This window comes from Phasianus colchicus, chromosome 3, assembly GCF_987193195.1.
Source record: "Phasianus colchicus chromosome 3, bPhaCol1.hap1.1, whole genome shotgun sequence".
NCBI lineage: Eukaryota > Metazoa > Chordata > Aves > Galliformes > Phasianidae > Phasianus > Phasianus colchicus.
Window position 1 is genome coordinate 31002715 of NC_143438.1, and position 26951 is coordinate 31029665.

The 26951-nt window shown below is 37.8% G+C and overlaps 1 protein-coding gene across 3 annotated transcripts in view; it reads right to left on the bottom strand.

Moving 5' to 3' along the window:
- EPB41L4B (erythrocyte membrane protein band 4.1 like 4B) overlaps positions 1-26951 on the bottom strand; it is a 168637-nt gene that overhangs the window by 80375 nt on the left and 61311 nt on the right. For 2 of the 3 annotated variants that reach the window (XM_090137209.1, XM_031589147.2), the window contains exons 3-15: positions 21453-21495; positions 19239-19317; positions 16008-16052; positions 15206-15258; positions 10909-11029; positions 10197-10284; positions 8990-9078; positions 8535-8604; positions 8197-8366; positions 7991-8100; positions 6602-6632; positions 5900-5933; positions 4787-4854 (exon numbers count right to left, since the gene is read on the bottom strand). In XM_090137209.1, the coding sequence (XP_089993335.1) occupies positions 4787-4854; positions 5900-5933; positions 6602-6632; positions 7991-8100; positions 8197-8366; positions 8535-8604; positions 8990-9078; positions 10197-10284; positions 10909-11029; positions 15206-15258; positions 16008-16052; positions 19239-19317; positions 21453-21495 (1001 nt within the window). Of the gene's footprint in view, positions 1-2370; positions 2436-4786; positions 4855-5899; positions 5934-6601; positions 6633-7990; positions 8101-8196; positions 8367-8534; positions 8605-8989; positions 9079-10196; positions 10285-10908; positions 11030-15205; positions 15259-16007; positions 16053-19238; positions 19318-21452; positions 21496-26951 lie in introns of all 3 variants that reach the window. The other variant, XM_090137210.1, reaches the window with a different exon arrangement.

Here is a 26951-nt window from a genome sequence, read left to right on the forward strand (position 1 = left end):
TGGTGCATGAGTCAGATCAAGGCCAACAAAAACAGAGATAAATATTCCCTTTTCCCAGCCACATCCCCGCAGATTTGTGACAAGAAGCCAGCTGTGACCACAGCAAGGAAGGACAGAGAAATGCATCTGTTCTTACCTATCCAAATGCACGGTGACATTTTGGTACAAAACTCTGCAGGCAGCAAGGAGGATGTGGAATGGAAAAGTGTAAGGAGACTGCAGAGTGCACGAGCTCCTTCTTCAGAGAAGCAATTCAGACCATAGCTTCCCTCGAGGTGACATGTACCACATACAGAGCACAGAAGTCTCACAGGATGTTCTTCATCCATGTGCAGACCTCAGATCTCCTACACGAGGCCTTTTAACACTCAAAGACTGGTTAGGGTCTGTGCTGTTTTTTCTTGAGATCCGTCAGGAAGATCAGTGCACCTCAGCAATAAACCTGACTTCAAATAAAAACACATGATGAGGAGGAATGCTGACAATAAACTGCACAGAATTTATGTGACAAAACCAATACTGTGTTATGAAGGTAGGCACGTGAATTGTGAAGCAATAGATGTTCCACCTAACTACCATGTATTCAAAACAAAACAAAAAAAGCACCCTAAAACCAGAAAATCCTCCTTCTCCAGAGGACGTTCAGTGCAGTTAAACTAGGCTCTTGTTCCAACGGCTCCAGAAAGAAGTTTCTATTTCTTCCTTTGTCAAATAAAACACTGATGAAAAAGAGGAAGACCAGCGTCGGGAAACTGAAGGCAGCCTCTATGATCTGAGACTTACTCTGGCACTGTCACATCCCAGTGCACAATTGCTTTATTGTTTCCCCCCTCTTACCCCATAGACATTAGTAGCACAGACATTATCTGTAGCAACACAGACACTACAGTGCAACAGTAGTAGGACAACACAGGTACAAATCAGTGGTGTATCACATCTAACCCTTCCCATAAAGCTTTCAAAAATAAATAATGCATCATAACCAAAAGAAAAAGATTGATAATTTTATTTGTACTTAGCACATACAGGAAAGATCAAAACAAATATTAAAAGACAGCATTTGTAAACAAATATACTTTACAAAAAGATATACACTATCAAATTTGCTCTGAAAAAAAATGCATGGTTATAGCTGTTTATAAATGTATATTTAATCAAAATCAAGTTTAAAAATTACTTCACTTTCAAATATCCCATATAACGATTTATTCATTCCTACAACTTCAGAGAGACCACAGACCTAAGGCCAAGTTAAACACGTGAGTGAAGATGGCACTGATTCCCAGTTAAAAAAAATAAATCTGCAAGTGATCAAAATGCCAGCCAGACTATTTAAAGAACTAGGTTTGTAAAATATATATTCAACTCTTCAAATGTCTACCTTAAAAAAATAGAGCTATTTTACTGGATCATCCTCCTCTTGTCCTGTGCAACCTACTGTAGGGAATCTGCTTTAGCAGAGGGCTGGACTAGATAGCCTCCAGAGGTCCCTTCCAATCCCTGCAATTCCATGATTCAGTATGATAAGCTGTGGTCTTGAATCCATGCACTGAAGAGCTATCAGTAGGTAGCTTTATGCAATTGTGTCGTTCATTTTTGTAGTCACATTAAAAATAACAAGGCAGGAGCACCCTTTTAGCAAGGATTCACTTTTAACATTCTTGCATGTATAGCAGCAGGTATGGTTTTGGGGGATGCTATTTATATAATCACTTAGTCAAAAAGTGAAAAGCATACTCTATAAACTTTATTATAGTGTTCTTTCCCAGTGTTCTTTGCTTCCAGAGTTAGGCAAGCACCTCTAATTCTGCTGTAGAATACAAAAATTAAAAGCAAAAGACACCCAAACCTACGACTACCTCAGCAGGCTCCCTTTGGTGGCGTGCCTTAAGTCATTTTAACTGCCAGGATGAAATCTGATTTCTTTTTTTTCTCCCTCCAGTCTCTTAATTGCACATCAACTAAAAGACAAAATTTCTCCAACTTCATCTATTAATTTGAGTCAAAAGAAACAAGATAATAAAAATCATTAAGGCTGTTCCTGGGACACTGAAAATTCTTACCAGCTTTCACAAAGGCTTTTTCAGGATTTTTTTCTTTTTACAAAGACATGGAAAATACTTTTCCCAAGAATGTCCATGAACTAAACAAGGATGGATGTACATAAAAAGATGTACGTAAAAAGACACACACTTCATGCACAATACACTTTGAACATACGTCAGACAGACAAGGACCATGGAATGCAATGATCATCTAAGATGGCAGGTGAAATGAAGATGACTTTTCAGAGAGTCGTCATGAGTTTATCTTGGTACACCATACTTTGGACTTCTCCTAAATTCTTCTGGTTCTGTTCTTGAATATATCGTAAATTGCTGTCCTCTCCACTTGTGGGGGGCTTCCAATATGGCCTGTCATCATGATAGGATGGCCTGTACCATTTGCACAGGTATTGGTTAGTGAGAGATGGAAGTAAACTTATGAGTGCTACACAGCAACATGAGTTCATCCAGCAAATGCTAAGCATGCATACATTGTGATGGACAGCTACCACAAAGAGAAGAAAATGATGACAGGTCTCATAAGAATCTACTGATGCAATTGGGAATCCTTAATTCACTTCAAAGGGCCTTGAATTAGAGCTAAGCCATTTAAAATCTCTGTTCTCAAGTGTTGTGCACCAATGATCATGAATCCCAGAGAGATGGTGGGGCCATAGGAAAACATACATGAGTACAACAAGCAAGTAAAATAAATCATGCAAAAAGTTGAACTCATGAAAAAAAATATCCCTAAGACTAAAAAAATTAAAAAAGACAACCCTATTAAGAATGAAAATTGCTCTTCCATAAATATTGCCACTCACTCACCTGGTGAGGCTGGTGCAGTTAGCTATACCAAAGCAGCCAGGACAATACAGTCCATTCTGTTAAGATGAATACCTAGAGCCTACAGGTAGTACAGATATTTCTGTAGGACTATGTGCTGTAACTTGCAAAAGTTTGAAAATAACTTTTTTCCTTGCTTGTTCATTACTTACTGTTACTTAGAGATATTAACAACCAATTCTACAATCTCTCCTGAATGATTTTGAAAAACAAAACAAGACATTCTAAAATTCTAAAATCACAACTGTTAATTGGAATAAATTTTCTCACAGGATGGAACATTTTGTTAAATGCACATTTCATTTAAAGGACTTTACTATGAAAACAGAGAAAATTCCACATATTACTTACCAAATATTTTCTAGAAATACTTGTAAAAAATTTTAGATAATAATAACTATAAAGAAATATATAAAAACAGTATTGCATGTTTAGTTTCACTTCAAATTATAGCCCATTTTGGACATACATGGCCAATAGAAAAAAATCTCATGCATCTGTGTTTTGATCTCAGATTCACAGTCAAATGAATTGAATGTTCTCAAATAAGGCTAACCAAGATGTTAAATGTCCAGCTCCACTACTTTGACACTACATTAAAATAACACGTAGCTTCCACTTTAACTACACATTTAAACATTTGTACTAAATTGGAAGAAAAATTCTAAGCACCTTTTCTAATGAGTTTACAGAACAGCATTTAAGTGTCCTTTTGGAATTGCAAGCCTAGATATAAAAATGTCATTGTTCATATTTCACTGGCCTTAATCTTTACCCGGGCAGCAGAGGTTGTGGAGGGGGGGAGATTGTCTACACACTTTATAGTACACTGTGGTGCTTATTTTAATATTGCTCTGCTCCAAGATTAACTATTTGGCTTTAAAATGCATCATAAGTGATGAAATCTTTAGGATTAAAAAAAAAAAAAATCAGCAAAACCTCAAATGACTTATAAAATTACTAACTTCTATCAATACTTCCTCTTGAGTAATGTAAAATTGGATATTGGATATTTAAAATCACAAACAAAAGTCTGGACATGAAAACCCTAAAGCCAGGAAGGATCTTGAACACAAAGTACAGGCAGAGTTAATTATTCAATTTAAACAGTCTTCTGTTTCTGGCATAATTTTCATGTCTGCTTTACTGTTTTATACCAGGAATTCTGAGATGACAATGAGCAAGCCTGCTTCTCTGCCTAGTTCTCTTGCCTTTTTCCTACATTCTCAGATTCAAACTCAAGCTAAATTGTCTTTTCATCCATTTTAAGCTCATCGTTTCCAGAGCCCACCCACACCAAGAACAAAGTCTAGCTATCTGATGTAAGCATACAGAAATTAAAAGGTAAAATCAACAGGAGTAAAGATAAGGGTGTTGATATTTTTCGGTCAAGATGGTAAGTATTTGCCAAAAAAATCCTGAGCGGCCTAGAAAGGTTATTCTTTAGTTATTCTTTATTAGGACAAAATAGCAGCTAATTTTTAACACGTGTATGTGCACAGACACATATCCACCATCAGGTGTGTGCCTCCAAATGTGCATTCAAAAGATGGTTCAAGCCTAGATGGAATTTCTTCCAAAATTTATTTTCACTTCATTTCTCCCATTAGTAGTTCACCACAAAGTAGCACAACAGGAATATCTTTGTTCTAAAGTTCTAAAATAATTGCACTAATATCAGTAGAGAGTCTGATATTATTCCACGTACACATTATTTTTCCATGTATATTTCAGCAAAAAATGAAAAAAAGTTCTGTAATGCAAGAAGCTGTTCACTCATTTATATTTCTAATTCCTATTTGCTTTTCACATGCAAAAAATCACCTGATATGTCCACAAAAGCTTCATACTGACAGATTAAGAAAGAAGTATTCTCATCCATTGAGGTTGCTTACCTTACATTCACAGGTGTATGTGGGTGCCAGTGTGGCTGAGCAGGATGTATATTAGGATGATACTGTGGCTGCAAGTGAAAACATTAAACCTGGTTAATAAAATCATATAAAAAACCCATGATAATTTCAACTTCCTATTTTTTCCAGAGCCATGAGGAACATGCTAGCTGTGAGCCCTAAAAAATCCACTCTTTCAGACCTTCTTCCATGCCATTTAGCGCACGTACAAGACCTCTTAATGATAAGCTTGCTTATTAGGACATACTCATGGACAAATGCAAAGAAAATTGGTTTTCTGTTTGAGCGACAACCTGGCACATCCAGTGCTTCTCATAGAAAACACATCAGTATGCTCAGCTTTAATCAAAGGTGGAGAGTGAGAAAGGTTATTACAGTGGATGCCTTCAGAAGGTCACCTATCATTGGTGACAGCATTTCTCTCTCATCCCACAAAGTCTTAAAGAAAAACAATGAAATAAAATCATTGGTGAGGCTTTTAATAAAAACAAGCATTCCATTCTCATGCACACACTCAGTTTGAATGAAAGCATGGCTTGCTTTCTCAGTACTACAGATTGCCATCGCAGATGAAAACTGGGTGAGGTTTTTCCATCAAAGCTTATAAAGGAGGTTGTTTAAAAAAATACAAAAGAACAATCAACAACAATAAAACACCACCACAAACATCAGACCAGCAATGAACTCATTGAGTGTTGTTATGGGGGAGATAATCACAACTTTGAACTTGTGAGAACTCCTCCAGTGTCAGATGCTGTTCTCACAAAAGTGCTTCTCACAAAGCAGTCTCCAAGAGTGCATCATACACACAGTCCCATAGTCTTTAACCCGTGATCTCACAGGAAGGAAAGCAAAAGAGGATGGCAAATTGAGTATATTCAGCTTGCAGAGTATCCAAGACGACAAGGAAAGCAAGATAGAAAAATCCCTTCATTTTATCCAGAACTCCCAATTTATGCTGCAAATTTATGAACCCACTCCAGTGGAAGGAAAAGTAGAAAAGCAACTGTCGTAATTATAGACCAGAAGAATTATTTGCCACTAAGTAAGAGCACTTTAAAAGTAAATACTTTTCTCAACAATATTTATGCTTACCTGGTAGTTGTGGACTTCAGGAGTATTTTTAGCACTGAAGGAGAAGGAAAAAAAAAGCTTTTATGTAATAAATAAAAAACCCAAAGGTACACAGAAAAACTCATTTTCTTAAAACACTGTAGGCCTCATTCTATAAGTGTCCAATGGAAGATCTGTTCCTGTTAGAATCCTACTAAGTCTACTTAAGAGCAGTCAGTTACAAAAGTAAGGATTCTGAGCAACTGAGGAATCATTATTCTTTTTTGTGTTTCACTCAGTTGCACAACCAAAACAGTTTACTTGCACTAACAAGTTACTACTTTTTATAAAAATATCCACATAGCAATTTCCTATAGCTCTGGGCTCTACTCTTCAAGGAAGTATTACAGTGAAGTAAAATTAGGACATCATAGTTTATTCAAGATATAAACCACAGCAACAGGAACAAATAATGCTAGATGAATTAGAATAACAGCAATGAGCAGAAAGGAAATATGCTTTACTTTAATCTGATCTCAAACAGAAACACCTTAAAAAATGAAAGCACAAAGTCTCACAGTCTGTCCCCAAGGAGAATCTGGTGCGGCATAATGACAGATTCCCAAGCAATTTGTCCTACACCAGAGAATGAGTGTCAACAAATCCTGGCACAGAACTGTTCTTCAGGATCCCCTGACTTACAACAGTTACTGATAGGTAGAGAGAACTTGAAGAATCACTTACCACAGTTGTGCTGCTTTCACAGGATTGTTTGCTTAAAAAAAAAAACAAACCCATAAGACATGTGAAACATCAGTCATTTTACAGTTATCATCATTGGGCTGCTATACCACAGCTAAAGTGAATTCTTCTACAGACATCTGTACAAACGTGTCAGAATCCAAGCACAGTCCTGCACCTTCCAGCAATCCCATCAGTTCATAAAGTATAAGGCAGACACAGATTGCCCTTTGTTTCTGCAAGAGTCAAGATCCATCAGAGATGACTGCAGAAGACTATTCCTCCCCAGCAGCCAGAAGGAAGGACTTCAGGCAGAGCGAGTTCGGCACAACCAGATCACCAGTTCTCTCCATTTACTATAGCTACTACGTCAGTAACATTGAGTCCTTTGGAAATCAAAAGCTACTTCCCATAGAGATTTTGCATCTCAGAGTTCAAAGTATTCTCGTAGTTGGTAACAAACTGTGTGTTACAAACAAAACATAAGCTACCAGCTAGGAATATGGGGAAACATCGATCAATCTTCAGGAACAAAATCTTGGACTGTGCTTTGGACAGGCTACACAAATGGTGAAGAAGCCAATAGAATAGCTAGGATGTATTATTTGTATTATTTCTTTTTTCTGACACACCATATTTTCAGAAAGAGCAATGAAAAACTGCTAATTGAAATAACTGAAAATCCATGACAGTGCTGAATGCAGAAAGTGGACTACAGACTTAATCAGACACTGTAAAAGTACAGAGTGACTGAGCTAGGACAGAATCCAATGCTTGTGGGGTACAGCTAGGAAAAGAGATGTGTGACAAAATAACCTAAAATGAGTTTTTGCATGAACTTAAACATTCTGTCAGCATCTCAGGATGGAGATCATCTGGGTATGGCAGAAGTTCTGCCCAGCTGCTATGCACAGAGGACTAGAACGATCATAAGCCACACTCTCTCTTCATTCCCCCTCACAGACATAAGCCACTGTATGGAAACACTGCAACGCAAGGTCTGACAGATCCCATTGTTACAAAATGTTTAAAATAATCTTACCTTCCACTTAAGAAACCATCCATACTTATCATACATACATAAGTATTATTTGATACATGAGAGTAAATATCTCATAAAAACAGTGTATGTCTGTAAAAGAGAGATTAAAGAAGGGAGGCGGGGGCTTACAGCTTCTAGAGAGCATGCCTACTTGCTGTCCTTTTCCCCCCTTTGTACTTGAGAAGGTAGAAAAAGAAGTGCCCCTGTAATACCACAAAGACTTTTAATGGACCTGAGGTTAATATTCCAGGCACACATGGCAATCCAAAGACATCCTAAGGGAATATTAGCTCATTCTGTTCCAGACAGCAACTACTGCATGAACAGTTCAGTGACCAACATACACTTGCCTTTAAACGTCGAATGCCTTCGAGAAGGATATCGTTTGCTGGGCCGTCTTTCAAACGTACTCGTTCTGCGTAATCTTGTCCCATGTGTTGCTTGATACTCTGTCCGTCCACTTAAAATACAAAAATAAAATTAACCGCTGTCTTCTGCTGAATGCTGTATCTCCTCCTCTGTAAAACTAATATCTTGCTGTTACTTCACTAAATACCTGAATCTGAAGCGTGATCCCAGCCTTATGAAGTCAGATCTACTAGATTTACTGTTTGCTGGGGCTCGCAGTCTGAAGAAAGCATGATGCTCCACTGCACATTTCCACAAATGTTTGCACGTTTTGGCACTGTCTAACCGGAAAACAAATGTGTGCTCTTGCTCTCTGCCCTAAATGCAGAAACAAAAGCTTTGGAAGTTGGCATGCATGATATTAGTTACTGTCCATGGCAAAAAATACAGCCCAATCCAACACTGTGCTGAGCCTCTCATGCTCTTATCAGTCAAAACACACTCTGCACATTGTTGGACCAGGCCAAAGAAAGGGCAGAAAGTTACCTGTTCATCATCTTCCACGACCACTAGTGTTAGTTTGCTCTTTTTAAAGTCCATTTTTGTGATTTTAGGCCTAAACATATAGGAAGCAAACAGAGAATTAATGGAAAAACTGCATTTTGTATGTTAGGACGATTCCCCAAAATATATCAGGGATTTGCAATCCCAGAACACTTCAGAATTTATACTTTTATTATGATTTTATTATGAATCCCTGGAAATGTAGCAATATTTCAATAAATATTTCTTTTTTTTATATTATTATTTTTATTTATTTATTTATTTATTTTTACCACATTTGCCAGTGGTACTTCCAACCAAGCCATTTTACCTTTGGATCTATTTTAAACTGGTAGATTCAATCTGCATTACAAAACACAGGAAAGCAGAAAGATTTCAGCATTTTAACAAAAGAAATATATGTGTATATATATATATATAAAAGAAAAGCAGATTACCAAAAGAATAAGCCTATTTTATTTGCTCCTTCAAAGATCAATATGCCCGTTGGTGTCAGTCCAAGAGCATATTCACAACCATCTCTTCCCTACAAGCAAGCACAGAATCAATAATCAATATGCAATTAGTAGTATAAATCTTATACACGCTGTATCAAAACCCATTGGTTTTAATCTATACAATAAGGTTTGCATCTGTTATCACTACAGAGGAGAAGAATATGCATCTGTAGTGGATGTAAATCAAAGGGTTTTGGTAGCTGAGGGTTGCAGAGCACCCTTTGTGGGAGGAGGCCATATGCTATCTCAGGCAGCTTTGATACCAGAGGAGCTCAAACATGACACCTAAGTAGCTTTTAAATGCACTTGTTTAAGAGCAAGCAATAGCTGCCAGGAGAAGTAGACACAAAAGAAAAAAAAAAATCATGGACATTGGATAAGTCATGTGGAAAGAGACTTGGCTCAAAATGCACTCTTTGGAAGAGCATGACCACACAGGAGGAGGAACTTCTGACAGATCATGGCCTCTGGACATCTCTTAGCAAGACAGGGACAACTCCAAGGGACTGTGGCAACACAAGGGCAAGGACAACCTTGAGGCACTATGGCCTATGGATGCTCCACACTGGACGAGGGACAGCCCTGATGGGCTGCAGCTCACAGAGAACGCATCCCAGGATAGAGTCGCACACAGTCACAGAATTAGGGGTTGGAAGGGATGCCTGGAGATCATCTAGTCCAATCCCGCCCAAAGGATGGCCATTAAGGGAATGTAAGCCTGTGGGCAACCCTCACAGCAGAAAATGAGCAGTAACAAGCACACATCAGTAGTGGATAATGAGGAAGAAGCAGGAAGCAGAATAAAGAAACTGTTATGCAGATGATCCCAACCTTGTGACCTGAACTGGGAGGGACTGAGTATAACCTGCAGGGAAAACAAGGGGAGTTGACACTATGAAGAGAAGATATGCTAGACTGAAGGACATGTTAGCCTAGGGAATAGGGAGGGAAGATGATCGTGTTTCTATCAATGCTTGTTTTATTGTCTTTTTTTCTCCTCAGTAACCAAACTGGTAATTAAAAGTTTGTGTTAATTGGCAGTATATTAAGTTACATTCCCAGAGTTTACTATGCTTTGCCTGAGACAGCACCTCCCTTTAATTTTCTGACCCCATCTTAATAAAACAAAGTACAACATGTACCTTACCTTAACTACATGCATATCTACACCGTACATTTCTAGCCACTTGGCTTTGTTCAAGTAGCACAGTTCAGCCTGTGCTGGACTCTTTCCCCTAAGAACATAAAAATTATTTTAGATTACAGTACAAATTTTTTTCCTGTTTTAGAAATTAATTTATTTTCCCTACCCCCTTGTCTTTGAACACTCAATCTTACTGACGTTAAAGGAATTTCAAAGTTGGCTTATGCTTTTACCCTATTCCCTCTAAATGAAAATTAATCAGAGTGATAAAAACTTAGAAAGGTTTTCAGTTGCCAATAAGCATGAGAATTTAGCTAAGGTTTACCAAGATGTACTGTATGTATTAAAAAAAAAGAAAAAGCTTTTACAACTACCCTGAACACAAAACTTTGAGAGTGCATGCATGAAATAGAATTTTTTCTGACAGTACCAAACTAAAACAAACAAACAAAAAAGCAAAAAAACAGAATCAGACAACATAACCTGTTACAGAACAATGAAAAGACAAAAAAAAACCCTAACTCCACCAACCTTCTATAAGCTAAATCTATTTCTTTCTGAGGATGGGGAAGAGGTTTCTGTCTAGCATACAATTTCAATTCTCAAGCACAGTTGCTACTTTATGTTTGGTAAGGGGGCACTTAGTGACATAGTTGACTTTGGAAGAAAGGAAAACCACCTATTGCTAGATGCCACTCCCACACAAGTACCCTACCTGCACTCTTTCCATTTCTGAAAGATGTCGAATTCCATTGCTTCAGTCTGGTTTGGTGCAAACCGGAATTCAGACACAAGTTCTGGTGTGTGCTCTGGGTGTTCGCACTCTCCCAGTTCAGCTGAAATTAATAATTTGGAAAGTTAAAAACAAAGATCACCATACGCTGTACAAGAATACGCTTCTGCTGATGTTGTAAATTAAAAACAAACAAAAAACCATCTCAAAATCAAAACACTTTCTAACATTTAAGAACTGCAGCCTCTTCTCTGGATTTTGAAGTACTTAAAGGAAATTAAGTTTCTCTTAAAATCAAAATATCAATACACTACTATTTCAGAGGAAGTTACTTTGAAGTCTTCTCTCACTGTAATAAGGTCATACTTTTCATTCCAAGACATTCTGTAGCTTGCTTTGTTACATTACTGTAGGAATCCAAACGGTAAGATAATATCTAGTCTCAAGAAATCAGTGATAAAACTTTTGTCTGTTTGCTTTAAATCATCATGATGGTGTAATATTCAAATCAAGCTATTTTTAAGGAAAGAAACAGTGAAGCCTCAACAGAACTGACGTGTCACCTCCTGTTACCATATTTAGGAACTGCTACAATTTTTTCTAGGAGCTGCACACTTGTAAAATCTACCAAGCTAAGCAGAAGATGCAAGTGCTGACTAAGTTTTGCTCCTAGAACCTGTAAGGTACGTAAAGAGGCTGTAATATCACTGCTTCAGGTCTGAGACACAAACATCAACAGCAAATGCATTTTTCAGCATGGAATCACAGAATCACAAAATGGCCCAGGTTGGAAGGGACTTCAAGGACCACGAACCTCCAACCCCCTGCCACATGCAGGGCCACCAACCTCCACATTTAATGCTAGACCAGGCTGCCCAGGGACCCATCCAATCTGGCCTTGAACACCTCCAGGGATGGGGCATCCACAACCTCTCTGGGCAGCCTGTTCCAGCACCTCACCACTCTCATACTAAAGAACTTCCCCCTGACATCCAACCTAAATCTTCTCTCTTTCAACTTAAAACCATTTCCCCTTGTCCTGACATTATCTACCCTTTCAAAGAGTTGACTCCCTACCTTTTTATGGGCTCCCTGTAAGTACTGTAAGGCTGCAATGAGGTCACCCCACAGCCTTCTATTTTCCAGGCTGAACAAGCCCAGCTCTCTCAGCCTGTAAATACCGTGTCACCTGACATATGTTGTGAGTCCAAACCAGTGCTTTAGAAGTCTTGTCTCTCTACTGTTACTACTACAAGGGAAAAGATAGTGGAAAATGAAAGCCTTTGAAGGAAACAGTTTTGTTGCTTCAGGGCAGTTTTACACATAACTGCTGTAAAAATTCATAATCAAGATTCATAAATCATTAATTCACTCTAAGTCTTCAAAGATGCCAAGCAGGTTATATTAAAACATAATAAGTTACTTTCAAAATGCAATCTGTTAACCACTGTCTTGCAGATTTTTTTTTTTTAATTTTTTTTATGTTGTCTTCAACAGTATTCTTCTATGGTTAGCTACAATATTCATAGCCGTACATCTTTAACAGAGATACCTCTGTTCTGCTGCTGTTTTATTTAAGTTGGGAGCCTATTTAACAGTTGTTGCTAAGAAATACTGGTAGTCCAGTCTCCAGAATATAAGAGGGGAACTACAATAAACACATCAGTAAGGAGGACTTTGGGGGAAAAAACAAACAAGCAAACAAAATAACAAAAACTAGCTAGCAAAAGCCTGTCTGGCTCTGGAGGTCCTGGTGGATGATAAATTCAATGAGAGAACAGTATGCTGATATAGTAAACAAAGTCAACAAGATTTTGGGTTGCATCAGCAAAAGGCATCACCAGCAGAGATAAGGGAGTGATTACCAAGCTCTACTCGACATTTATCAGGCCACACCTAGAACACTGTGCTCTATTTTTGTCCCCACTATACAAAAAAAGATATGGACAAACTGGAGAAGATCCAAAGAACAACAACTAAGATGATCAAACAACTGGAAAGCCTACCATATGAGCAAAGACTTGGGATGACTGAGGTTCTTTCAATTTTAAATTGAAAACTGGAGGTCTGAGAAAATATTCTCCTTGGAGTTTATTTAGTACTTTCTAAAGTAGATGTGGTTAAATACAAAAACCATTAATGACTAATGAGATAGATAGAAACTTATTCTACCAATGATGATTCAAGTTTCTTTGATTATAATTGTTATGTGGATAACCATATATAGCCCTGGAATGGGCTGCCCAGCTGCCCAGGGAGGTCGTGGAGTCACCGACCGTGGAGGTGTTCAAGGAACATTTGGATTTTGTGTAGAGGGACATGGTTTAGTGAGAACTATTGGTGATAGGTGGATGGTTGGACTGGATGATCTTGAAGGTCTTTTCCAACCTTGGTGATTCCGTGATTAAGTGAAGCGTGTGAGTATGAATCTGTTTTACAAATTATGCCATATTGCAAACTGACACTGTCTTTTAGAGAATTCCTTCACAGGACAGGCAATAAAACAATTTATGTTTGAAAGATGGTTCATACAAAACAGCAACCTATGAAGCTGTTGGGTGAGACAAAGAAAGAACTAAAGTAACAGAACGATCTCCTCTATGAAGAACATAATGAAGTTCAAAGCTGTCCCATAAAGAGAAAAAGCCTTTCTTTCAGAGAGTTTAGGGCTCCTATTTCTAAAGAGCTTTTTAGCTTTTTCCTCAATTTAAGGAAAGCCACACTAAGGAGAAGATCAGATTTTTTTATGCTAAGGGTAACCTAAGAGGACAGAATAATCACTTGACATTTCTTTAAGCTATTCTGCTTAATTAAAAGCTTCCAATATCGATTAAAATGTAATAAAGGTTACACAGAAATATTAATTATAGCATATGCCAGCAGAGAAAATAAATTTGTTGCAATAGCTGAAATATTTTTGGAGAAATGTATTGCAATGACTTTGAAATAATGGAAAACAAACAGTAGAAAAGTATAAAAGCATCAACAAAATTTAGGTATGTTCCCACAAACAATGTCAAGAAGTATTAGTTTTGATGCCTAATTAAAGACATTACAAATACTTATATTCCACAAATGGATAATTAATGGCTCTTTATTACATTTACATAGTAATCACAGGTGTTAATTACTATCCAAAATGTTGAGGCATCAAGCTATTTATTCTTTGCTTGGTTCTCCTTGCTTAGACCAGGGGTGAGGTTACCATTGTTTTCATCCGTGAAAATGGAAGCAGTGAATCAAATATGGGCTGCCAGATTTTCTCCATCTTAAAAACGCACACAGTTTGCCTGCAGTAGTTTTTTGCGCAACTAACAATCAGAGCTGTCCCGGACAGTTGCAAATGGAAACCAACACATAAGCCACTGGAGTAAGATTTACATCTGTTGCTGACTGGAAATGAATTCCCATTTTTAACTGTTGAGTCCGTCTAGAACCAGTGAGTTATCTTCATTGCTGTATGAAACTAAGAGGCTCTGCCTCAGAACTTCATATGTCATTGCCAGCCACCAGCAGAACAAGAACAGTATTTTTCACTCCAATTCATTTTGCTGCTTATAAGCCTAGAACGATCCAGATTACAACACTTTATTTTAGAAAAAAATGAATTCTGAGCTTCATTATGCAAGTTTCCTCTCTATCTGCATAACAGATAACCAGAAATACAGTATTTGTAAAAATATGTTTCACTATTGTAGGAAAAAAATCTTGTACTCCTTGCTTCTGCCACAGAAGTAATTTTAGTTCTTACCCTTCCATAATACTCTCTCTCCTTCAGTATGTGCCATTCCCTCCCTTGTGCTATAACCTTCTCCTGTTCCACATACCGCAGAGGACTTCTCTTAAGTACTGGTCAGGCAATAGGAAGCCCATGTTCAAGTCTAGACCCGCAAGGACCAACATGCCATAAAGTGTATGCTGACAGGCCGCTTCTCTTCAGGCTGAACAGCTAACAACACTGTGCACGCACCACACCTTCTCCACCACTAGGAAACTATTTGAGTTTCTAATTCCCTGCTCACCAAGTTTCCATGAAATCTTTGCTCATGCCTTTGAGGCTATTTCCCCAAGACGTGTCAACCTGGGCTAATAGAGCTCAGAAGTTAGGAACTGAAAGAATGCACGAAAGAGATCCCCCCTGAAATTCTTCTCCTCAAGTAAAGGAATGCCATCAAAATATTGTCAATGAAAACTCATTAGTAACGAAGACTGAAAAGAAAACCAGCAAGTGAATGTTTTAAAATACGTTAAGACAAATCACTTAGAAAAAGCTGCATACCTTGAAGACACAGAGCTGCTAGTTCAACAGCCGTTTCATAAGGGCATTTCAGTCTTAAAAACAAAAGAAACAAAAAAAAAAACAAGCTATAAAAATGTATTTTTGTTCTCCATGACTTCTTGCTACAAAAAGGTACTCAGAGATGAATTGAACACATTAACTTTCACTAGATCACTTAAACCACAGACTACTAGTGATATAAATAATCTAAGATTAATTTTACTTGCATGTGATTATTCTCTCATTTAGTATATTCTCAATAGGATGAAACATTATATGATCAATCATAAAGCAAGCCTGAACTAATAAAAGGCAACCATGCTGTTTTTATTATTTTTTAATTAGAAACAATATAGATCAGATATGAATTTATTGGCCAGGGTGAGACTGTAAGCATACAAAAAATTTTTTGAAGACTTCTCTTGCACAAGGAGTGTTGCACTTCATCTTTTCTTCCTCTTGTTACCTGTCAGACTGAAAAATATGGCAAGCTAAAGACACAGAAGTCAGGACAGGCTTTGTCCCCTTCATATATTTGTCAGCTGGTCAATCCCTGAAAGGTTTTTACTCATTTTATTTTTTAGTAATATAGTCATAATGCACATATCATATGTTTCTGTATTCTAAAGGAGGAAAGGCATATGGAACTCACACCTTGTTTACAACCCTGTGCAAGAATACTACGAAGAACAAGAAAGATCAAACAGTTAAAGAAAAAATTCAAATCACCAAGAGATTAACTAAAGGATCACTAATATATAAATATTTCAAATTACAGCTGCAAGAGCAGAGAGGTACTTACTTCCCTGAAAGAATGTCTTGTCGGAGCTGTAATACAAACAGGTACCTGACAAATAAAAACACAGAAAGTCAAAAGTAAAATCCCAGTGCAGTCTTCCCAGCACCAAAGTCAGGAAAAATATCCCAACTCACTAAATAGTCATGACACTTTCATTTACTTTCTCTTAAGTGAAAAGGTTCTTTGGGGTCACTTAGACATACATACCTTACCACCTTCAAAGTTCCCCTAACTTTCACCATAATCAGAAAGGAGGGACCATTCTTTACCTACTGCTTGCACCCAGTACACTGTTCGAGGCAACTCTGTTTCGGTAGCAATGAAACACTCTGCCCCACTCTGAGCACACAACAGGGCTATCTAAGACACACTGACATTTTTCTGAACTAGGTCTTGCCCAATTCAGGCAAACTCTAAACTATGGGACACAAACAAAGGCGAGACTTTCAGGGCTACTTCCTCAGTAAGAGATACAGAACATGGAAGAAGTTCAAGCAGAGCAAAAGGAAAAGTTCAGATTGAACTTTCACTTTAAATACTAGAAAAGTTCTGAATAAGAGAAAAGTGAATTCCACAGAGCCCAAGCATTTCTTTATATTATAAGTAGGTATTTACAGCCTGCGAACAGCAGTATTTTAAGCGCCTGTTAATCTTCAGCTCTAGGTGTGCTTCATGTTTCACAGCCACTCAGAGCTTAGGTATGAGGCATGCAGAAGTGCTTCAGGCCATGCAAGAACTCTGTACAGGACAGGATGGCACAAGCAGGCTCTGCACTGCACTGGAAACTGAGAGGTGGAGCTTGCCATGACGAGTGAATCAAGAGAAGAGAGCTCGAAGCACTGCTGACAGTCAACCAAGCAGGTGCAAACCTATCTTCACAAAAGATGCTAGAAAGACAATGTGCTTTGCATCACAGGAGACGTGCTGTGAACATGACGAAGAACGCATAGCTGGAATCAGGAAGGACAATAAAACTGAAAAGTAAGATTAAAAATACTTCTTGATGTAAAGTGAGATTAATCCACATTAGTTCCATGTCATATCTCTAATTCACATACTTGGCTAATATCTGACTTGCCAATCAAATCTGGATATGTGAACACAGATTAAAGACAGACAAGTATATTTCCTGCTCTTATTTTTTTCCCTGATGATTCGCAATCCTGTGAACTCATCTAATTTTGCAATAAGAATCTGAGCAGTAGTTCTCTCAATGCCAACTTGCCTATACAGTGCTGCAGCTCTGCACTGCTGGGGATGGCTTACTTTTGCTTCTTCTCTGCATGCCAACAGACAAGCATTTGCATTTCAATTACTGATATTCCAAATCAGCAAAATACCTTAAAAATTCTCCACAAAACACATGTACAGACACGTTCCTCTGTTGTTTTCTACCTTAACTTAATCAAGGTCCCATAAAAGTTACAGTAGATGTCTTCTAAGATGCACTGGGCTTCAGTTGTGTTTTCAAATCAGAAAAAGACAGAGTGGGTGAAGGGTTTCAACACTTCTTCATTACTGTGCTAATTATGAGAATGTGATGTTTACAGCTTCACTAGGAACTGGAGCCTGTCGAAAAACCAGTCTGCACAAGGAATCTCCAACAACTCCTCTCCCTCCCCAACCAGGCCATTTCATGATTACTGGTACTGAACATTTTTCCTCTTCCTCTTCCTCTGGCTTGGAATAATTCTGAGTATACAATTGTTAATCTCCACTTTTTACTCCACATAATACATGGAAAATATGATCCAACCAACATAAAGATTCTTAAAAAAAATAATAATAATTAAGAAAACCAGCAACCAAAATTACTTTTTCCCCAATATAAATGAACGATAAAATCAATTTTCAACTCATTTTCATTTTTCTTCCACAGTTTTGCTATGGTTTTCTGTCAATTTATAATTTAAAAAAATAATCATAGCACTGAAAATTTAACTAATTGAAGTGCTGGTCTAATTAAAACAGTCTTCAGAAATGCTACAACTTTCAGCAATAATTAGATCACAGAGCAGCAGAGGTTAATACTTGCAGAGGAAATGTCTTTCTTGATCACAGAAGTGATCACATAGCTCCGAAACCCACATCTCACAGTGACTAGGATCATATGCTTCAGAGGATTATGAAAGAAATCTTGTGGCAGACAGTAATGGGATAATTTGACCACAGGGGAAATTTAATACTTGTCAGATGTACCCTGATATATGAAGACATATCAATTGTCAGAAAATACATATTATTCCTACTAATTTAACTGCATTTTCTCATTAGAGAGGCCCAAAAGTCATCTTGGTTTTTGAACAAAGATCTTATACTCAATTATGTAACTGGCAGGGAGTAATATGAGTTAATTATGTAACGTATATGAATACGCCCTTCTATTGGATTAACACTGCTGTACTAAATTGATAATGGATATTAAGGCTTCCATTGCAGTCCCATAATAAGGTGGTGATGATTAGCTCTTTGATCTTCTTGTCTGAGACTGTGGAAAAAAAACGGTTGACAGAGCAGACAGGACAGGAGACAGTAGATGTAGGCCTGTACACCTGAGTTTCACGTAAACATCACATGAACTAAACAATCAACAATCTTTAAACATCTTAGTCTGATTAGAAAGATGGTGATTTTTGCAAGAAAAGTAGAAGCTAAAGAAAGTGCCCCCAGTGTGAGAAAAAGAAATAAAGATTATAAAGGAACGTTAAGAAAGATGATTACCATACAAAGAAGACATAAAGAAATCAGCTACAAAAGCCTCTCCTCCAGTTGTGCCTTTCCCAATTTTCAGAGTATCCTCTAGATCACCCCAGAATGCTATGAACCAAGCAAGGGCTAACTCTCATGGCCCAGAAAACAGCCCATCAGATCAAAACAAAAGATTGCCACCTATTTTAAGAAATTTTTACACAATGTAGACTTTATATACCTCCTGCAAGAGAAGAGAGTTTGTGGGAAAGTGAAAGAGATTCAACCAGCCAACTGAAGCCATCTATTTCACTTTTCTTTATTAACTTCAGACTTGCTACCACAACTTCTACAGACTAAGATAGTTGGAGGGGTCCTCAGATGTATTTTGGCAGCAAATAAAAAAAAAAGAAGACATCTCTCTGATAGCAGGAAAACAGCTCTTGGTAAGAAATCTCAAATTGCTGCCTTAAAGGACTCCCATGTATTTTAGATATTTAATTTACCCTTCTGCAAGTCACTCACTGAACCATGCATAGAACCTACCTTGTAAACTCCTCATGAAGGTTGTTCGGTTCTGATGAATAGTATTTAATTCGAAAATGCAACGTGTACGGAGGTCCAACTGTATATGCAGAGATTTTAAAAGGAGAAAAAAACCCAAAAGTTTATGCTACTGAATTTTTGCTAAAGCTGAACAACCACCACCACCCCACAACCAAAGAAACCCAAAATGAAGTATGCTTTTAAATTCTTCAGAGAAGAGAACCAAGTATTTCAAGTGATAAAATTTTAAAAGATATGCAATACTAATTACATACTAATTCTAAAAGAAATGTAGATGCCTACCACGCCTTAAGATACCTTAATCACTACTTAATCAAAAAAACAATACATTTGGGAAACACATTTTTGTTCACTGTTAAATTTCAGATACACTTCTGCTGCTGAGGGGTGGGGCAAATTGGAGGGAAGGAGAGGGAGAGAGCCATGCTTCTTGCTACAAGGTACAAAAAACAAATCCAATAGATCAGCTTTCATTAAATAGATACACTGAATGAGAAAAAGAGCAATGAGGTGAAAAGTGCTGAAGATGACTGTGAAACACACAACCCTAAGAAACACAGAAAGCTAGGAAATTAAATGAAAGAAGATGCAAGCATCATCGTTTTCTAGTACCAGAAGGTGCACACTAGGTCTGATTTTCTATGTAGATGTAAACAACAAAATGTTATCCTACTAATATGAGATGGCCAATGCATTCTTATCTGCCTAAGCCTCATCTGGTAGGACAACAGTCTGCAAGAATCTTAAGTGGTGGAAAGATGACTATTTTTCACCTACTTTTCTAGTAGCACTACATCAACATGGTAAAAACTCTGATTATTAAAGCTTTGATTTTGTCTCCAAGGATAGCTCCAAGAAGACATAGATTTCAGTACGCCAGGCTGACAATTGGGCACCACTGGTAGATCAGCATCAGCAAGATAATGACTCTTAACTGCCCATGTCAGAGCAAAAAAGAGCACTAAAGTAACATCTGCCCTGAAAGTGGAACTCTTCCCAAAGCACCCACTTAATGAACGGTAATGAAATGTATTCTGTTGTAAGACAGATCTATACAACACTCATCAAGCTGCTTTACTCTTCAGGGGTTCCTCAGACCAGGGCTTAGACAATCTGCTTTTAATACAGGCACTTACAAGATTATGCACAGACAAAACTGCACCTTAACTGCTTGAAGGTGTTAGAGAATTGTAGATTCTCCACGTATAAAGAAAGATCAGGAGAAGTACAAAGAAATTACAGGAAGTGCACCTGGAAATCACTTTGCCACTTAAGGTAAAGCTGCTTGCAATGCTATGAACAGGCAAGAGAAGGCCCAACCAACAAAAAATTATCTATAGCACGTATATATTCTAGCAGACTGACACCCACAGTGTGGAGTGAAAGCAAACTGTCTTTTAAAGGCCTTTGAAGAAAAGCTTCATGAGTTTCAGAAATGTTCTGCTTATTTTGATGCTTGTTAGAGAGAAAGGTAAAGCATCACTGAAGCAATCAAGACTGTTTACCCATTTACAAAATCCCACAACTTCCTTGAAAAACACCGTATTTTAATTTTATGGAAGCAGCATTATCAGTTGGCCTATTGCTGTTGTCTACAAGACTGTATTAACAAAACAGGTTAGTACTGTCCTGTACTGCGTCCAAGCCTGTAATCAAATTGTTAGAGCTGCAGGAGCAACTTGCCCACCTTAGCAAATATTCACAGAAAACTCAATGAGGAAACCTAAACTCAACCCCTATACTCTAAACTCTCTTTGAAAAAACGCCATGTATTTCTGCTGGTTTTAATAAAACGTACAAAAAAGATAGTGAGATCTACAAAAAATATTTTCCATTTACTCCTTGGAAGGAAAAAAAAAATAAAATCACAAAGCCTGTTATGGATCACAAGCAGTGACAGAAACTGAGATCTGTGTCCAGGCAACCTGCTGTCACAGATCAGACTGAAATTACCTGGCAACCTACTCTGCCTCAAACAAACAGGACATATTTAATGAGGGTACAGAAGACTGATCTATTCCTTATACGTGAACTTGCATTTTGACATCTATGATATAGCCAGCCAATTAACCATTAAATTAAATCTATTTTCTAAGAAATATTCAATCTGTTAAAGGTCATATTTACACAATCGTGTTAAAATACTCCAAACTCTTAAGGAAATAACAAAATAGGCAGAGACAGGGTACTTACTTTTTATCTGTTTCTTAATGAATTTAGAATGGTCCAACCAATGCTAAAAAAAGAAAAAAAAATCTAGATTTAAAAGCAGCTCCATGTCAAGATTTTGTTATCACATTAAACTCATTAAAGCAAAATATCTCTTAAAATGTAAAATTGCCATGTTTATTTGCTCAGCTTTTCACATTTGCCACAGTGTTTATCTGCACATTTACCAGTCATCAAGCATCTTTTTCCAAGAAAGAAAGCCTGCTATAGGCATCAGTACTGCCAGGAAAGTTTCACTCTTTCAAAGGAGAAAATTTAAAATCCCAAATCTCAAAAACACACTTTCACCCTCAGGTTTGAATATCACATGGAGTGTCCCCAGGCCAAAATCCTGGCTTCCATTCTTCTTTCAACTCTTTTATCTCATGAAAACCCTCCAGATCCTGTACTGTTTGGCCTTCCATGGCTCCATGGTCAAGTTTTTCAAGACAAGGATGAACTCCCAACTTAAACTCACTAAAGCAGTTCAGAAAAAATGATGTACGTATCATTCAAATGCTCTTTAACAGCGGCGACTAAGATGACAAAAAAGTATGCTTCACAGAAAAGTTCATGCACTCTTATCAGCGTAAGCTGCACCTCCAACAAGTATCCATAAAGTATAAATTTAGTTTAAATCTTTATCTGTGGCTGCACAAAGTCCTAAAGCTACAGTTTGAGCTGAAGCAACACCACCTACATTCTCCTACCATAAGGTAATAGAAGAGTATCCAGACTTACGTGAAGTGCTCTTTTTCTATATGCATATATTTATTTCAAAATAATAAAGAAGGCACCAAGGAACAAAATTTTGGCAGAAAAAACAAAACAAAACAGAACCACCTTCCTTTCTCCCTATAAAAGCACTTCCAGGAAAAGGAGAAACTCTGAGCGACTACTTACTGTTTCATTATATCACTCTCCTACAGCTAAATACCTACCTATTTACTAGAAAATCTAAATAAAAAATAAGGAGAGCTAGAGGAAAGAAGAGGACAGACTCTTTAGCAAGGTCTGTGGTGATAGAACAAGAGGAGACAGCTTCAAGCTCAGAAGATACATTTAGGTTGGCTATAAGGAAAAAGTCTTTCACAGTGAGGGTGGTGGTTGCCCAGAGATGTGGTTGATGCCTCATCCCTGCAGACTTTACAGGTGAGGCTGGATCAAGGCCTGGGCAACCTCATCTAGCTGTGATGTCCCTGTTCACTGCAGGATCAGATGACCTTTAAAGGTCCCTTCCATCTCTAAGGATTTTATGATTCTGTGATGACAGTGTTGGTATGTATTTATTATGTCCTAAAGCCAAGGCAATAATTCATTTAGCAAAGTGGATGAGTACAGCTCAAAAGTTTGCCAGTTTAAGACCTCTAAGCTAAATAAATGTTAAGAAAAAAAAAAAAGAGAAATAGAAATAGAACAATTATTCTAAAGATGCTTTTATTTACATGAGACCTGCTAAACCTCCGTAAGTGAAGCTGTCAGAGAACTTTGTCCTTGCAATCTGAGAAATGACTAGATATTTCTTAGGGTTGCAAGGAATTTATTTTGTCTTTACTTTACTATCTCATGAAGAATTACACCAGAAACTACAGCAGTTCACATAAGTTTCATGAAATTTCAAATTTGTGATAAGGAAAATGATCAATGTTAAAAAAAAAAGTAAAATTTCACAGGAAACTGTACAAGTCTTTCATACCTCCAGGGCAGAGTAAATTCTTATGTTTCAAATACCTAACTGCAAAATTGTCTCACCTCACTATTCATTTTGACTACAGATGAATTAGTCACAAAGCTAGTATAACCCGATTCCATTAGAAGAAAGCCTTACCTTCAACATTAACAAAACAAATATGAAAAAAAATATCTATCCTACAGACAAAAATCCTCTGATACCTCTTCATAATTTCCAATGAAATATCAGTTAATATGACAGTCCCAATCTTGGAATGTGGTGCTCTAAGTATACTAAAACTCAAATAACAACAAGTTCTGAATCATAAATGTAAATACTTTAAAGGCTGAAAAATAACTAACAGGACTTTAGAAATTACTCATTCACACCATTAAACAAATGTAACCTAGCTAGGAGGCTATTCTCCTAGCTATTCCCAAGCAGCCAGATAGCTTATCCAGGAGATAAAACACAACACCCATTAAGCTGATCTCTTCCAAAGAAAGACTTATCCCCATCCCAAATGGCACACCATGGCTGTGAAAGGGCCACCACACAGTTCTCAAAGTAAAAATATAGTGGTTGGACATGGACTGGTAGTACTTGTGGCTTAGAGTTCCTAGACCCAGCAGCACTCATGCAGATTTGTGAACCAATGCCAAATTAAGTCAAATATTTTGTGCTACTTCTGTCAAAACCAAATTCCAACGTTTCAGATACAGAGAATTTCTTCACACTGGAAATCATGCCAGCTTTCCAAGTGTCCTCTATGCTCAAGTAGTGTCATCCTATTACTCCCTTTCACGTAAACTGCCTAGATAGTTGTGAACAGAACACAGTATGTGTGTTGAGAAAAGTATTGTCCTGTGAGGCTACACAGAGTACAGCTGAGAGGTCTGAAGTCTCGAATACCTTCAAAGGTGTAACAAATGTTCTCAAAAATACTTCTTAATGAACCAGAAGAAAACCTCCAAACACTGAGTTGAAGATTGCGTGGCATTCTAGCTACAGCCAAAAAGGTTTGGACTTGACTACCTGCTGCTTGTTGACTTCTGAACCTGGAAGTGAAAAGGGTGAAGTCAAGTAGGAAATGAATGAAAATGGAGGGGACTTCTATTCTCTCAGAACCTAATGACTATGCCTCTGCCTAAGCAACTGCTCTGGCTAAAAAACTGCACATTATTTCAGGATGCAAATCCAAAGAGTCATAACTTCGGATGTCACAGTGTACATTTCAACAGTACAATGCTACATTCCCACATCCAGACTAAATTCAAAAGCATCAGTGCAGAACAGGGAGAAGGAAAAAGTTTAATAGGTTTAAGACTGTTTTACAACAGAAAGATAGCTTCTAAGCTACTTTACCCACAGTAAAGGAAAAAAGCCACAAAAACAAAAGCCTGTGAGGCTGCAGGTAAACAAGATTCTGCGACTCTTCATTTTGGTGGGTAAAATAGAACTTCAATTGCTGGAACAGCCTCCTTTTATTCGTGGTTAATCTCAGTATAATTCTTTTTTTTTTTTTTCCTATTGTTAAATGAATAATGTTTCCTGTTGCATTAATTAACGTAAAACAGCAGTCACTGATTGGGATTAACAAGTTGAATTTTTAAGAAAGGATTCGTAATTTCTGTCAGGCAGCCACAAAAAGCTAAATACCATCCAATTCCACATTAAAACAAAACAAAAATTTTAAAAAGCCTGTTCTTTAAAAAAAAACAAAACCCTATCTATGAAAAAAGTGGAAGCACGGACTTGGCACATTATCCTGTTAATCACACACTTCATCTAACTGAAGATGGAAAAATACCTTAACACTTCTTCAGTGGTAGCAATCAATATTTTTCTCAAAAACTAGTTGTCATACAGGAAGGCAAAGATGTATTTGTGTCAAGATATAGCAGATAATCCGTAGTTACTGAAGCAGTCTGCATGAGGACCACAATGACTGCTAAAAGATGACTAAAAGGGGGGGTACCACAAGTTGACACAAACCCATCACACACCTGTGCTTTCCAAATTCCACTGGCTCCCCACTTGCTTCATAAAAGAATGAAAAGTCCTGGTCTTGATCTATACAGCCCTCAAAGGTGACCTGTAAAGGAAAAAAATTGGGTTTGACCCTTTTTTTTTTTTGGCTAGCTTGCTTTGCTAGTTTGAAATGCATGAAGAACATCTTAAATAGACTGCTTTTCCTTATTTATATGCTTAACTTTCAGAAGCAGAAAGCTCATTCTCAATGGAAGTCTTATTTGCTCTGTAAAAGTATTGCTTAAATGCTTTCTCAAGCAGTTATTGAAGGAATAGCAGGGGAGAAGAATCCAAAACAGTGTTAAATGCTCAAATTCAGAAAAGAAGGCATTCTACAGAAAAGCTGGCAACTTTTAAATCAGAATTTAATTATCCCTCCCATATCTTTCTGCTATCTGATTTCTTAGGCCCTAAAATCTATTTGTCTGCCATTAGCCACGTGGCTTTCTAAAGCAGAGCACGTAAAATCCTAACATACAGGAGGAAGGAATCATCCTCCTCCCTAAAACAACAAAAAAAAGGGGAAAAAAAAAAGTCCAATGAAAACCCTACCCAATTAACCACAGTTTTAGACTTTGTCTATACATCATTAGCATAAAAAGTAACAAAAGAGAATTAACTTTTTTCTCTTTTCTTCTGAAGGTCAACTTTTAAATACTAGCAGTGACAGAAACAGACCAGAACTGAAGTTGCGCAGAGAACCAGGGACTACTCAAGCATGTAGTCAGAAACATTGCCTGCTCCCAAGAGTTTCAAGCTCTTTCTTTTCAATGAAAACATTGTTCCTTATAAATCTATATTAACTTCTCTGACCCATCCTAGAAAGTAACGATGCAATTGAAAACGTAGACACAAAACAAAACAGTTTTCAAATAAATTGCTGAAGTACAACTTTCTGAACTTTCTGAATACAAGATTTAATGAACAGTACGGTCAACAAAGCTTAATATATTTACTAGTAATCTTAGTGATGTGGCTGAATGCACTTCAGTAGGGCTACTGATGAATCCAAATCACAGAGCTGCTATGCAGGTAGTGTACAATTTTACAGTTGGGGACCTCAAGTGGCTAAAGAAATTATTTTAATGAGGATACTATGAGATCAAAACAGATAATTACAGCAGCAAGTGCCTACAGTGGAGAAGGCTGGGTGTGCATGCAACATTGGGATTGACAGAGGAGCAGCTCTGCAGAAAATGCCCTGTGGCTGTAAGGGCAAAATCAACACATGGCGGTGCATGACAGAGGAGAAGCCCCTGAAAGAGAAGCCTAGCCTGGGCAGTGTTGGAGCCACTGAGTAAGCCCATTCCTTGAGTGAGCAGACTCAAAGGACTGCATGTGCTCCTCAGTGAGTATCAAGCCTACAACACAAGACTCTCGAGATAAGGGGCTGATAGAATCCAGGGCACATGGTGGAATGCAGGGTAGCCTTTCTGCCTAGCAAAACACAGAAAGGAATCATTCCCAGGAAAGGGGCCTTCAGCCCCTGCAACCTTCTAGGTCCTACAAAAAACAAACCCTCCCTGTAGCAGGCCCACCAGAAGACAAGCCTTTATGCCCTCTTACACTGAGCATACTAGGAAGAAAGAAGGTCCTGAGCAACTGAATCCAACTAGCCCAGTTCTGAGCAGCTGCTTGGACCAAACACATGCAGATGTCTCTCCCATCATCTCGGATCTTTGAGGATCAGCTGTCCTGCCTCCACATACCTGAACAGACACCCACAACCACGTGGGAAGGTGGCCTCTGTCCTATAACCACCTGGACCCATGGTCATGCGA